Source organism: Dipteris shenzhenensis, chromosome 31, assembly GCF_047967505.1.
Source record: "Dipteris shenzhenensis isolate YYH24624 ecotype China chromosome 31, Dip_SZ_1.0, whole genome shotgun sequence".
Lineage (NCBI taxonomy): Eukaryota > Viridiplantae > Streptophyta > Polypodiopsida > Gleicheniales > Dipteridaceae > Dipteris > Dipteris shenzhenensis.
This window is the reverse complement of record NC_141626.1, coordinates 47,666,366-47,680,624: the sequence shown is the minus strand read 5'-3', so window position 1 is coordinate 47,680,624 and position 14,259 is coordinate 47,666,366. Positions and strand designations below refer to the sequence as shown.

At 42.4% G+C, this 14,259-nt stretch overlaps 1 protein-coding gene across 1 annotated transcript in view; it reads right to left on the bottom strand.

The window, feature by feature from the left end:
- The window catches only part of LOC147881552 (lon protease homolog, mitochondrial-like), a 134,161-nt gene extending 131,692 nt beyond the window's left edge, over positions 1-2,469 (bottom strand). Inside the window, exon 1 of the mRNA XM_087402221.1 lies at positions 1,297-2,469. Within this exon, the coding sequence (XP_087258347.1) occupies positions 1,297-1,956 (660 nt within the window). The 5' untranslated portion in view covers positions 1,957-2,469. The remainder of the gene's footprint in view (positions 1-1,296) is intronic.
- Between the last annotated feature and the right edge of the window lie 11,790 nt (positions 2,470-14,259).

Genomic DNA, 14,259 nt, shown 5'->3' with positions numbered 1-14,259 from the left:
ATGCCAGGACTGGGACAGGTTTCACATGTTTGGCACTATATGAGGACATCCAGAGGTACATGCAGCTGGGGGAGGTCCTACTCACTGGGGACTCAATGCCAAGACCAGAGGTACATCCAGGCAAGATCCTAGATTTCCATGAGGATGCCATCATACTCCCATCTACATAGGGAGAGTTCAGGCACAGATCTAAGGATATACATACTCGGTTTAAACAATATGGGAGATTTTAACTGGATATGCACACCACTCATGAGTCATGAGTTGCTCAGTTACAAAGATGACCAAGGTCACAGAGATATACATGCACCCCTGGCACATACCAAAGTCCTATTCCCTACCATATACCACAACTCCCCAATCTCTGTTTGTAGTAGATTTTCGATCCTCTGCTTTGCAGATATACGGTTCCTGCTCATGGCTAAGGCCCTCCTCTCATCTTGCCTTTTAAGCTCTTCTAAGAACTCTGTCGTGTCCGTTGGACCCTACTTTTCCTTTGAAGAAATTAATACTGAGCCTATACACTCCAAATAGGACTCCAAATAGGCTTCATCTTTTCAGTCATCAGAGAGGGTAAATCTACAAGCATCGAAGAGGGATGACAGTGAAGTGCTCCCTCCACTAAAGCTTACATAACTTGTGCCAGATCTGAGAAAGCTCTTTTAAGACCTTTGAATATAACTGATGTCTCTTCTAATGCACTTTGCATCCCCTAATAGAGATCAATTAATACAGTGTTCCACCTCTAGTTGAGGAGTAAGATTTAAAGCAAGTTGACCATTTGGCCAATTTTGAGACGGATTGAGTCATTGAGTGGTGCAGTTATGACACCCTTGCTATGAACCTATGATAAAAAATCATATTTCTTATTCTTCATGCCTTTAAAATCTCATAGATATGTATCGAACAACTCATTCACAAGCTTGACTTTGAATGGGCTACCATCCTCTCGCACAAGTTTGACTTTGGAAGGGCTATCTGAAGGAAGGGAGTGCTGCCTGCAGCTGACGGTCTCCACTCTGCTACACTGAATACAACAACTATCATGCCACATAATAATCAAACTCCTTAAAGAATAACTGCTCCAAAGGTAACAGTCACTGCACCCTGCCTTAACAATCATTTGGGTACGGTATTACGTAAACAAGCAGCTAGTGCAGGTCATGATTGCCTCAGACCTATGCTCAAAGCGACTATCAATAAGGAACTTGGAAACAAGATACATGTCTGTCACATTGTCTGCTTGCAGAGCAAATATTTAAAGCACATAAGAAGAAAGAGTTGTAAAAGTTGTACCTCTCGGACTTTTTCGTAGCGAACCACCGTTGGGACGATTGCATCTGTTTTCTTCTCCGGTTCCTGAGCAGTTGCAGGGGGTGTAGCGTTCTCGTTAGGTTCCTTGGGTTCTTTCGGTTCCTTCGGTTCTTTGGGTTCCTTAGGTCCCTTCGGTTCCTTTGGATCCTTGGGATCCTTGAGTTCCTTAAATTCCTTAGGTTCCTTCGATTCCTTCTTCAGTAGAAACCTTTTTAGAATACCAGGCAATTTTGTCTTGCCTGTATCTTCATCTCCTTTGTTGCCGGTCCCTTTAGCTTCAGTGGGATCCTTCACTTTACCTTCTCTAGGATCGTTTCCCCTACCTTCGATGATAGCATCCGTCGCCTTTCCGTCAGCGGAGGCTTCCTCTGCAGGAGAAACAATTGCTGCATCAGTCTCATGAGCTGTGGAGTTACCGGAATCGTCATCTCCACCACGTTTGCCGTCAGAGGAATAAAGTCGCAGTGCAAAGGGTTGCTGCCCATTCTCTGACTGGTCACGTAGGAAATTCCAGAAGCGAAGAAGGAAAGGCGGCTCTACACCGTGAGAATAGCATGATATGACAGGTGAATAAGCTGGAGCGGGGAATTTTCTGCAAGCATGTGAACCACGGAGGGCCGAAGCAGCGATCGATAGAAGCATAGGTGACAATGTGGGGGATCTCAAGGTTTGAGTTTAGCTGCCCAAACAAGACGGGAATCAAGGTTCTTCAATCTCTGAGTCGCCTCTCCATACGTGAAGCTGAAATGGTAACTGCGCGGAGCACCGTCTCAAAATAACCCACGACATGAATTGTGAAAGCTACCCACAAGCGTGCGTGTCTGCAGCGAGCAAAGCTACTTCTAGACCATAGGAAAGCAGGGACAAGGAGATCAACAAGATGGAGCTGATTGGTGATGGAAAATTCTTCTCTGTCTCTCTCTCTCTCTCTCTCTCTCTCTCTCTCTGTGTCTCTCTTTCCCCTCCCTCTCAAATTTTTCCTCTTTTCCAGCCCAAATCAAAGCTTTGTAGTGGTGCTCTGTGTAAGCTCGTCCGTTGGCCTGTTGTTTTTCAAAGCCTGAATGAAGACCATTCGTAGACCTCCAGCAGAAGCACAGAGAACATTCGCTCTCTTGCCTGGCCTCGACAAATCAAGCAAAAACCCTGTCCCCTACCACCTTGCTTGCACCACACACAACTTGTATCCCGCCCAACCCTGGTTTCATCAACCTGCCTCTAATCACGTTTTCATCTATATGGCTCTTCCACCCTCAGCCTTGGTGTCATGCACTCCTTCACAATGGTTCCCACGTACTACAGTCATCGCTTGTGTCTGCAAAGAAACCTGCACAACAGCACAGTAATGAAGCTGCGAGAACATGCAGGCTGGCCCTGAAATGCCCGCGTGGAGAGAACTTTCCCGTGCCTACTTCTAGCCCGTTGGTAATCAAACCAACCTTGCAAGCTTTCAAAAATATTGCTACTACGGAAGCTAAGCGAGAACGAGCTCTAAAGTCCATTGGTGTGTGGTGCTCATATCCCCTCAACACAAGGAAGGCCATTGTCAGAGCATCCGTAGAAGTGGTAGGCCTTTTGGGGTAATGTCATCATCGTCGTGATCTTTGGCCATCTAACCAACACTTGCTTACTTCATCAGCTTCTGTTGATACACATATTTCCTCGCAGGCTAGCCTCGAAATGCCCGCATGGAGAGAACTTTCCCGTGCCTACTTCTGGCCCGTTGGTAATTTGAGCAACCTTGCAAGCTTTCAAAAATATTGCTACTACAGAAGCTGAGTGAGAATGAGCTCTAAAGTCCATTGGTGTGAGGTGCTCATAGCCCCTCAACACAAGGAAGGCCATTGTCAGAGCATCAGTAGAAGTGGTAGGCCTTTTGGGGTAATGTCATCATCATCGTGATCTTTGGCCATCTAACCAACGTTTGCTTAAAGTTGTGTTAAACACACTATGGAGGGACAAGATGGAGGCGCTCCTAGATTGCAGTAGGAGCCTCTATGCCTGCATTGTCAAGGCCTTATTTGTCCCTCTAGTGCGACTACATAAACAGTTGATACGCATAGTAGGCTAGTAAAGAGGTTGGGTCACCCATGGACACAAACCCCCACAAGAACCTGGTATGCAAAAGGGTGAGCTCCCCTCCCACATGACACTTAGTTTCATTGGACCACGAGCCATTCCTCTGCCTTCTAAGGTCTCAAAATATCATGTAAGTCTCTTTAAGACAACGTTAGGAGAGGTGGGCCCCCCTCCTCCGATGGCTTCGTCTGATCGTGCATTCAATCCATGGACTAGAATCTAGGATCTGACCCACATGATTCTTGATCATGCATGGCTCCATTTGGTGAGTGAATGCGCATAGTTGCTTTCAATTGAGTGTGTAATCTTCATCTATAATCCTTACTAGTAGGGGACCCACGTGTTGTTGCGGCACAACATGAGTGTGCCAAGTGGCAAGTGGAGTTCCTAGAAGCAACACGCTTCCTAACTGGAATCTTGATCCATTTGCCTATTGGTATCTTAAGCCCACCTCAAGGTTTGGACACTCGTTTGGCCCTTCAATCAAAGCCTGCTTTGAACTTATGTGAGCAGTCGTCGATGCTTCTCTTATTTTGCATTGTTGACTGCCATATTCGATTCTTCGGATAACTGATTAAATCGTCCCTTTGTAGCTCTCCTAATAACTTTCGCTTTGAGTAGAGAAGTGTGTTTGAACCTTTGCGCTGCTTCTTTCGTTGTTTCTTCATTTTATATCCGCATAGTGTTTGAACCTTTGCGCTGCTTCTTTCGTTGTTTCTTCATTTTATATATGCATAGAAAAACACTAGCATCGGAACAAAATACTCACATCACTCTGATCCATTCCCTCACTCACTTTCGCCAGTAATTGACTCCATGTGATGGCCATACTCTAGCATCACATATACAAGCATTCACCGTAAACCTGTGGTAGGGTGAAACCTATAATACCCATACAAAATTATCAAATTATGGCTAGTGTTTCATATGGATATAAGTAGCATGCCCTTTCTTTGGAGCTATCTCTTGGAAGTTTATGGAATCATAGCATCATTCATTAAAATTCTTTTCTTTTCTTTTTTGAGCATCTATGTGTCCTTTATTAGAATTTGAATTTTTTGGGTCTGCCACATTGATAGTTATAGTGCCATGAGAGCCAAGTTATGAAGCAAAAGCATGTTGCTACATGGCACAGAGGCTTTATCCCACGTGTGAGCAAGAAATGCAAGGATGTACTTCACTCCTATAGAAGGAGGTCACTTTCATGCAATAACGCTCTCCTTCTCTCTATGCATATAGGTCTCATCTTGTAACCATAGGCCCAAGGAATTCATGGTTTCACATGGTATTAGAGCCTCTTTCTTGCTTAAACTCTATGGTGGGTAATACTTGTGAGCATTGTGAGTTGTGAGATAGCCCTGGCTCGTTAGTGTGGTGATCGTGTGACTAGCTAGGTGGCTAGCATGGTGGGCTATGTGAGGCTTTGCAACAAGATAGTGTATTAATACCAAATCGTGGTATTGTGCTTCGATGCCTAAGTTTGTCCTACCACCTTCAATTCACTCCAAGAGTGCGGGCCAATGTGCCTTTTCTAGATAATCAGTGAAGCATTAGCTTCATAGCAACCAATGAATGAGTGCAAAGGCTATGTGTGCAGTGTATGAGAGTCACATAGGGAGCAACAGGGAAGCACATAACTAAAAAATGAATCACAAGAGAGAAAGAGAGAGGTCGAGTGGTTGCTCACTCTAACTAGTTGGCTGATTCGTCAAACATCTATTCAAGAATGTTTGTCATTAGGTGTGGTGATGGGGGGTTTGGATCTCTTTACCACTTTGTACCAAAAGGCACAAGTGTGGCTTGACCTCTCATCCCTTCTCTTAAAAGTTCCATTTGTTTGTCAAGTTGCCATCATCAGAAATTGTGTGTCCCAGCAAGACTTCTAATTAGAACACATAAAACACAAATATGGATTGAGCAAAATCTGTCTCCTTGTGTTTCTATAATACCTTTTGTTGCAGGCATTCCAAGTGTATTTGCTTCGTGCTATAGATTGAGAAATCATCCAAGAAAAGAATTTGTCAATGTATTCTTGGAAGTTTTCCACCACGAAGCACTGAAACATGGTCGGTGCATTCTTCAACACATCACTTTACTTGAATATTCCCACCCATTTGAAGATGAACATTGTCTTTTCTTGATCTTCTTTGGCTAATTATACCCGTTATATTCATCCATGAATGAGTACATCTCATGCCCTACTACCTTGTCCAAGATGATGTCTATGGGTGGACAATGGGAATGCATCTGATGGTGTGCTCATTTAGCTTTTGGTAGTCAATATAGTATGGCAACCTGCCATTCTTCTTAAGGGCGAGAGTGGTTGGAAAAACCAAAAGCTCCTCTTGACTTGATATATGAATCTTGCCTTGATCAGTTGGCCTTCGCCAACTGAGAATAGTTGGGGTTCATTCAATACCTCTACTGCTAAATGGATTTTGCATTTGGAATGAGGGGGATTTGTTGTTTAATCAAAGCTGTGGTAACCCTTCAAATCTGCATACTCCCAGGAAAACACATCCTTGTTCTCCATGAAGAGGACTTAATTTGTCTCGATGAATTTTTCGGGAAGAGCTTTGTTGATTTGAATCAACTTTGGTGCCTCTCTCGAACCCATGTTGACTTCTCTAATTGCCAGGCCTTCGGTGATTTGCCTATCATTGTTGATTTGGGTGATTCAATTGGTCAACTCTTCTTGGTCTTCTCTTTGTCCTTCTTCATATGTGATGAGCATTTTGGGAAGGCCATGTGGAGCTCTTCATCTTCCACCACCCTTTTGGTTGCTACCACCTTGTGTCGGTTGTTGTGATTGACTCAATGTTTAGGCTTAAGTAGTTTTTCCTCAATGTCTAAGGTGTATCCTTGTTTGCTCTTCATTTTGACCACGAGGGACGTGAGCATGACATAGGCTCCACTGATCTTGATGTATATGCCCTTGAGAATGTCCACTGGAATCACCAATCTGTAGTCTACCATATATAAATTTTGAATGGTGAAGGCCTCAAGTTTTTCAAATTAAGCCTCTTCTAGACTTCTATAGGAATGATGTTTACTCTTAAGCCTCAAATCAATAAGCACCACTTTGTGGTTCTGAATTTTGACATCGATCATGGATACTTCTTCATTTGACCAACCACCATTTTTGTCTACATTCCCTTTCTCGACAACAATCGCTCTATAGAGCAAATTGTAATATGTCCTCATTGGGTAGTTCATCTCCATGTTGCACAACTCTACACCGTTAGGGACGTTGCTCATCAACCAAGACTACAATGTCGTTTTGTCTCACACATTGTTCAATTGATTAGTTACCACCCTCATTTGTGTTGCAAAGTGATATGTCAATTTGGCCACCCATTGATTTAGTTGGTTGAGCTTTAGCGATACATCTTCTTGGATGTATTTATGTTGGAACCTCTCAATAATGTAGCTTTCAACTCATCCTTTGTGGCAAATTGCTCTTCAGGTGTGCTGGTATACCAATCAATGGCTTTGTGCACAAGTGTGGTGGGGGAAGTAATATAATTACTCTTCCTCTGTGTTGACTTTTACAATTGTTGCCATTTGCAAAAAACCCTATTGATGAGATCAGGGATTATCTCCCTCTTGTCCCATGTATTTTGGGAAATTCATTTGTCATTTTCCTGCCTCAACAGACCTTGATAGACTCAGTGTGGGCTAGCTCCAAACATGTCCATTGTGGCTTGTGATAGTAGTTTGGTCTTTTCCCTTGTAATAGTTGTGAGGATCTACTTCCTTGTTTTTCATGAATTCACCTAAATTTGTTGGAGGTTGGGATCCTTGAATGTCTTGGTTGTTCCCTTCTTCCTCTAACTATTTAGCCTACTCACGTCAAGGTTCCTTCTTAGGTAACTGTCTAGCAACCTCTTGCTTGAGCTTCAATTCCAATGGTCCACTCTTCTCTTTGTCCATGTCATGTTTTGCATTTTTTGTCTTTGAAATTCATTGCAAGTTGGTTCACACTGCTCTCACAACTAGCTTTCCCAATGCAAACCACTTTGCTTCCCTAGCTAAACCACTAAGTGCTAAGGCGCACTCTATGCACACATGCCTTGGAAACAACCCAAACTCTTAGTGGAGACGTGTTTGTGTTTTTCACTTGTCCGAAGACACTATGAACACTATTGGCGATCCTATCAGCGTTCCTACTCAGAATTGCCAATTTTCGCTCACAGCAAAACAAGCGACATTGTCGATTATGACATGATACAACAACAGAGAAACATACAAATCACAACTTCGAAAACATCAAAGCTTCCAACAGTGTCATAGGATCACACCTGCATGCACAAAGCTGGCTAATACACTAATGATTACAAACGACATCGTAAACCGCATACGGTACCTAGTGTCGAAAAGCAGTAGTACTTGAGCAACGCTCAAACACTAGGAAGGAAATCATTAAGCAACTCACACATCGCCCAAAACTCTAGCCTAATGAATACACTAGTAGAGGAAGACCTCACAGTGACAATTTAGCAATACGTGCACATCTGTATTGTAAAGCAATACTCCACCAAAGCAAGCTTTGATGAGGCTCAATATAGTTGTCACTAAGCATCAACTGTAGGAGCAATCATTTCAATCCAGCAAGGCTCAAAGCTTCAAGTTGCAACTTACAAAGAAAGACCTCGACAAAAGAAACAACAAGCAAAGATAGTTGATAGTCGGAATCCTATTGGAATAGCGATGTACAATAGCAACATCAACAAGACACCAAAACAAGCATAGTACATCAAGGTCAGCAAAGAAGATCACAGCAACGACATCATAATTTCACTGTGAAAGCAGCATGCAAAGCTTAGTTGACAACAGTGCATTCCGACCACCTGGTAAGCTACTATAATCACACCTCTCTCCTTTCCTTTCATGGCACGACTAGCTCATGTCGGATAGCTTTGGAGAGGAAACGTCACCTCGCCATACTAGTATTGCATATTTTACCAGAAATAGAGCTCGGGTAGAGGTTGCTTCCCAAACAGATGATCCAGAGGATATCTTTCACGACCCTAATTATATCCCTAGTGGGACAAGTTTCTCTGATAATTCCCTACATAGCCAAGAGGTACAAGAGGCAAAAATTGAGCTAGCAAGGTTAATGCTACCCACTCTAACACAGAAATTACTACAAAGAACACTTGCCACTAATATTGCAGCCAGTGTCTTTGTGACTACAACAAGGAAACAACTGAATTTCAATCCCCTCCCACCACCTCCAAAGAAGAAGAAGCCTATCAAAGTCCAAGCTCCAGCAACAGCTCAGCAAAAAATGGAGAACCCATTGGTCAAAGCTGCAAAGTTTACTAGCAAGAAAAGTCAAGATCCTGATAGCCATGTTGGGCAATTTGAGACAAGGTGGACAGATAATGGATTTGGACAACTGCCAGATGATATCAAGAAGGAGCAATTTGCAGCAACATGATATGGTAAAGCAATGAATTGGTTTACGTAGTATGGTGTTGCACATTTTGCCACTTATGATGCTTTAAAGATTGCTTTCTTAAGTCGTTTTAGGAAAGAACAGAGGACATCTTGAAAAAACTAAGAACGATGAAACAAAAAGACCTCATGGTTGAGGACTATTCACAGATATTTAGAAACCTCAACAGAAGGCTAATAGCAAACCAAAGACCCACCCAGGAGCAACTAGGAGACTATTTTTTAAAGAAGAAACTGAGAACTGCAATAGCTGGTAGGGACCAGTTTGGAGGAGCAAATGATTTTAACAATATGGTGGAAGCTGCCCAGAAGGTAGAGAGAAGACTTGGTACAGCATCAAGATCCAAGAAGACAAAAAAGAAAAGACATTCAGATTCAGAAATAGACTCAGAGACAGACACAGATAGTGAAGCAGAAGAAGATACTGAAGATGAGGAAGATGACTCATCAAAAAATGATGAGGATGATGAGGAACACTCCAAGAAAAGAAGAAAGAGAAAAAGCAAAAGCTGAAAGAAAAACCCACATTAAAAAAGAAAACAGACAAAATCTCCAAGTTGGAGAAGATGATTAAAGACCAGCTGCTGCAAAGTTTAAAGCCACCCCACTTCCATGTGAATTCTGCAAAAAGGACAATCATGACAAAGAGAGATGTTGGTACAACCCCAATTACAGAGGGAGAGTACCACCTTACATGTAGCAACAACAGAATCAAGCACCAGCGATACTTGCTAATCAAATAGCAATACCAGCAACAGAGGCAAATGCAAGACCAAGCTTGCACCTATTGTGGTATTGATGGCCATAGGCAAGGTCTACCATGTGAGCTTTGGTGCAAGCACAGGGAGGAAAGAGGTATACCCATTGTTCAATACAATGAAAGGACCAATCAAAATCACCAACAATAGCCTCCTCTAGGAGTACATATGGTCTATCCAGAACCCATCAATCAGGAATACAACCACAACAATCAATGCAATCAAAGAAAAATTCAGGCTTTGGCAATTACAAGGTCCATGAATACAAAGCCATTACCAGGGTTAGGAGATGACCCAAGGGAAACATCTGAGCCAATGAACTGGCCAAATCAAACTGAGACCAGGAACAAAGCATTGCAACAAGTGCTAGAGAACAATACCTCATAAGATGTTAGAAAAGAACAACAAATAGAGCTGATTGTAGTTCGAAGACAGTCCACCTGCACAACAACACCACAAAAATAGAGCTATTGCTTTACAGGGCAGTAGCCATACATCGACACAGATTCCAGGGAAGAGCCAACATACAGAAAGTGTTACTCAAGTCAAAATATGACTCCAAATAGAAACGAACTCTCAAGTTGAGTCGGAGTTCCTAGAATTACAGAATACGACTACACAGACAAAATCATGGACTATGATACATGCCAAAATAACTCTAGGAAGTGAGGATACTACGACAAGGGCCCAAGAGATGCAACAAGACAAGCATGCAAAATGAAGACAACACACTCTTTTTCCAAGAGTTAATGGACTCCAAGGTACAAATTACTCTTGATCAACTACCAAACTTAGTTCCAGCTTTCAAACAACAAATTTGTAAGAGATTGCATCCAGAAGAGTCACATCCAACAAAAGATCAACAACCTAGTAATGATGAGGAGGAAACTCCAGATATTTACACATCAACAATTGAAGATGTGGACTACCAAGTACCACTCATTGATGTAGACTACAAAAGGTAGAGGATTCCAGAAGTTTTGGTTGATGGAGGCTCAGGTGTCAATATCCTATTAGAGGATATATTCAAAAAAATTTGCTGCAATGAATTGGTTCCACTACCATTCTAGGTAAGGATGGCTGACCAAAGGAGAATTCAACCTCTTGGAATACTGAGAGGGCAAGAGATTACAATCATGGGACTAACATTCACAATCAGATTTGTAATGCTCAAAATGGAGGAAAAGGATTTTCCTTACTCAATGCTATTGGGATAGGCCATGGTTAAGAGCTGCCAAGGTCAAGCAAGACTGGGGTTCATAGAGAATCACTATCAGGAAAGGGAAAAAGATAGTCAAGGTCAACCTATCCTCTAGAAGGTGTTTTCCAAGAAAAATGCAGCCACTTCAAGCAGAGGGAATCAATATGATTCCAGATTTTGATGAAGATGAGGAATCAATTTTCCTAAGAAGAAACCCCACTATATTTCCTATTTTTGAGATTGATGTTATTAAGATTATTGATCAATATACAAGTCCAAATCAGCAGATACAACATTTCGACATAGATCCGACTGCTGCTAAACAGAACAAAGTCGGATCAGGTTTTCACAGAAAAATATACAACAGAGGCTACTAATGCAAGAAAAGATGATGCACCAGGGGATATCACTTCTAAATCAATAGATGAGGCAATCATGGAAGCAAAAATACAATTTGAAGAACATATGCAAAAAAGTGTCACAGTCAGGCAGGATGACTTGGAGGAGATGAACTTGGGAAACGTGACAACCCACAACCAGTTATGGTAAGCACAAATCTCTCTCCACCTTTTAAAATGGCACTCAAAGAATTATTGATGCAGTACAAATATATTTTTGCATGGCACTACACTGATATGAAGGGGGTAGATCCTAAATTCTGCCAACATAGAATCAATCTGAAAACTGATGCAGTACCAATCATACAAAGTAGATATAGAATGAATCCAAATTATGCCAAGCTCGTCAAAGAGGAGATTGACAAGTTATTAAGAGTTGGTTTCATATATACCCTGACACATGTCACATGGTTATCTCCTATTGTCATTGTTCTAAAGAAAAATGGCAAACTGATAATCTGTGTAGACTACATAAAATCAAATGCAGCCACTATCACTAATCCATTCCCACTACCATTTTGTGATTCATTGCTTGATGTTGTAGCTGGACATGAAATTTATAGTTTTTTGGATGGCTTCAATGGGTACAACCAAATCAGAATGACTCTAGAAGACATGGATAAAACTGCTTTTGTCACAAAATGGGGTGTGTTTGCATCACAAGCTAAGCAACAAGAGGCACACGTGCCTATAGCAATGCCTCCATAACTGCTGTTGTTCCGCTTTCAAAGGGCGTGAAAAATCGTAAGTTTGTAGTAGCTAGAGTTGTGCCCCGAATGGGGCAGTGCTACTAAACTGTAATTACGGTAACATAAATATAAGCTATAGGATAGAGAATGATTCAAAGATTTATAGGCCAAATCAAATGGCATTGTAGATTTCTAAGATACCTTGCAGATATTTGTTATCCTCTCACAAAGCTGACTAGAGATATAGAACCATTCATCTGGGAAAATCCTTAAGAATATGCATTCTGCATTTTAAAAAAGATGCTTATGGTGGTACCTATCCTACAACCCCCTGATTGGTCTCTTCCTTTTGAAGTATTTGTGAATGCTTCAGATTCAGCAATTGGTGCAGTCCGAATGCAACAAAAAACACCAAAATGGTTCAAAACTGTCTACTATGCAAGCAAGATATTAATCAAACATGAGAGAAACTATGCAGTCACAGAAAAAGAGGCACTTGGTATGATTTATGCATTACATAGGTTTGTTGAGAGATATGGTGCCATGAGCACATAGATTAAAGGGCTAAGGTATGGTATAGGAAAGAATTAAAGTAGCCACCCTAAGATGTGGACTACATGATGTGGAGATGTGGATTGAGGATATCCACAAGGAGAAATGTGGATGAGAGGATCCCACATGTGTTGACTATTCAAAGGGCACTCTCTATATAAGAGGCCTATCATGTATTGTTGAGAATACACATTATAAGAGATATAGATTTGCTATCTCCCTCTCATGTCTTATTTAGTGTGCTTTGAGCCTCCTTAGTTCTTCTGCTGATCTTGTGTGCACTAGGCTATTACGATCCGCACTTTGTCATGGTATCAGAGCTTAGGTCTAGCTCTCCTTGAGTTGTAGGCACACCTTAGGTACTCATGGTTTCTCTTGGCTAAATATTGAAACTCCATTTAGAGATTTGAGTTTCCTCTAGAGTGAACTTCACTTCCATTCCAAGAGAGAGCAATTTCTTCTTGAGAGATTTCAGTTGAGAGAAAGAGATCTTTGTAGGGTTCGTTGAGAGGAAAAGAGAGAGATCCTCATTGAGATTGCTTGAGTATTCAGAGATGCGAGAGAGAAAGATATAGCTATACTGAGATTTATTTGTAAGGGAGAGACCCTGAGATCACTCGCCTTGCCTAAAGCTCTGCAAGCAACAGCATCAAGGTAGCAAGCCCTACAACCAACTCCATCACATCCAAAGCTCTCGGCTTCTCCAACTACTCTCATGGGCTCCCTATGGCAACTACAAAGAAGCAAGGCACATCCAACAACGATGTTCACAGCCTCTCTATAGCAAAGGATTGACCAACAGCTCCGAGCTCCCTACGCGCACACAGACATCGCCAACTAGAAGCCTCAGAGCGTACCAGCTACCTCCATCTCCAGCGACGCCTATTCTCTCTACGACCGAGCTTTGCCCAGCAGCTTCTACCCTTGCAATGTCGATAGCTCCATGGGAAAGCAGTCGCTATTCACGACGCCCTCCATTCTGCGCCTCCAACCGCTCTTCGTCGCTCCAAGCTTCCATGCACTCCAGCGCAGGCTCTCTGCAACCAGCCTTCCAATCGGCATCTCGAACAAAGCCTTCTACAAGGCTCCAATGACTACTCTGCATAGGCTACCTAGACTGCAGCCAGCAGACTCAACTTCTCCTACGCATGCGAACCACTCAGCGGCAGAGGCGCTTCCACAGCTCCTGCCATCGCCAGCCCGCCTTGAATGTAGCTTGTCGAATGGGATTGTGAGTCCTTCAAATCTCCAACACGCTCGGCTCCAAAGCTCGTCGCGCCATCGCCTCTGTCCACGCATTCGTCGTTGCATCCCTGCTGCAAACAAAGGTTCTTTCAAAGGTTGACTTGACACATGGTAGATAAGGTTGGTTAGATAAATCATGCTGGATTTGGTCAGTGGTCAATGGAAAAGCCACGTGGCAGATAGGATCCATGGTTCAGTTTAGCTAACTCCTCCTTGGTTTAGTGGTCTTTGGTTAGCAGAGTGCCAGGTGGCAGATAAGACTTAACTCTAGTAAGGTCAAACATAGCTATGGTTAAGTTATGTGGTTAGTTAAAAGTTCCACCTAAGCACACAGCTTCTTTCTAAGCACAGTGTGAGTGTAGCATGTGAATCCCTGTGCCACATCATCAAAGGCCCTCTTCTTCACAAAAGCTTCAACAAGCCATAACTTCCAATCCAGGAAGAATTTGCACACGCTCCAAAAAGGAAAAGTGATCGTCTTTTCAAGCTCTACGCGCCTGTCAGATCAAAAGCTTTGTTAGCAATTAGACACTGCCATTGAAGCAAAAATAAAGCTCATGGCAAGA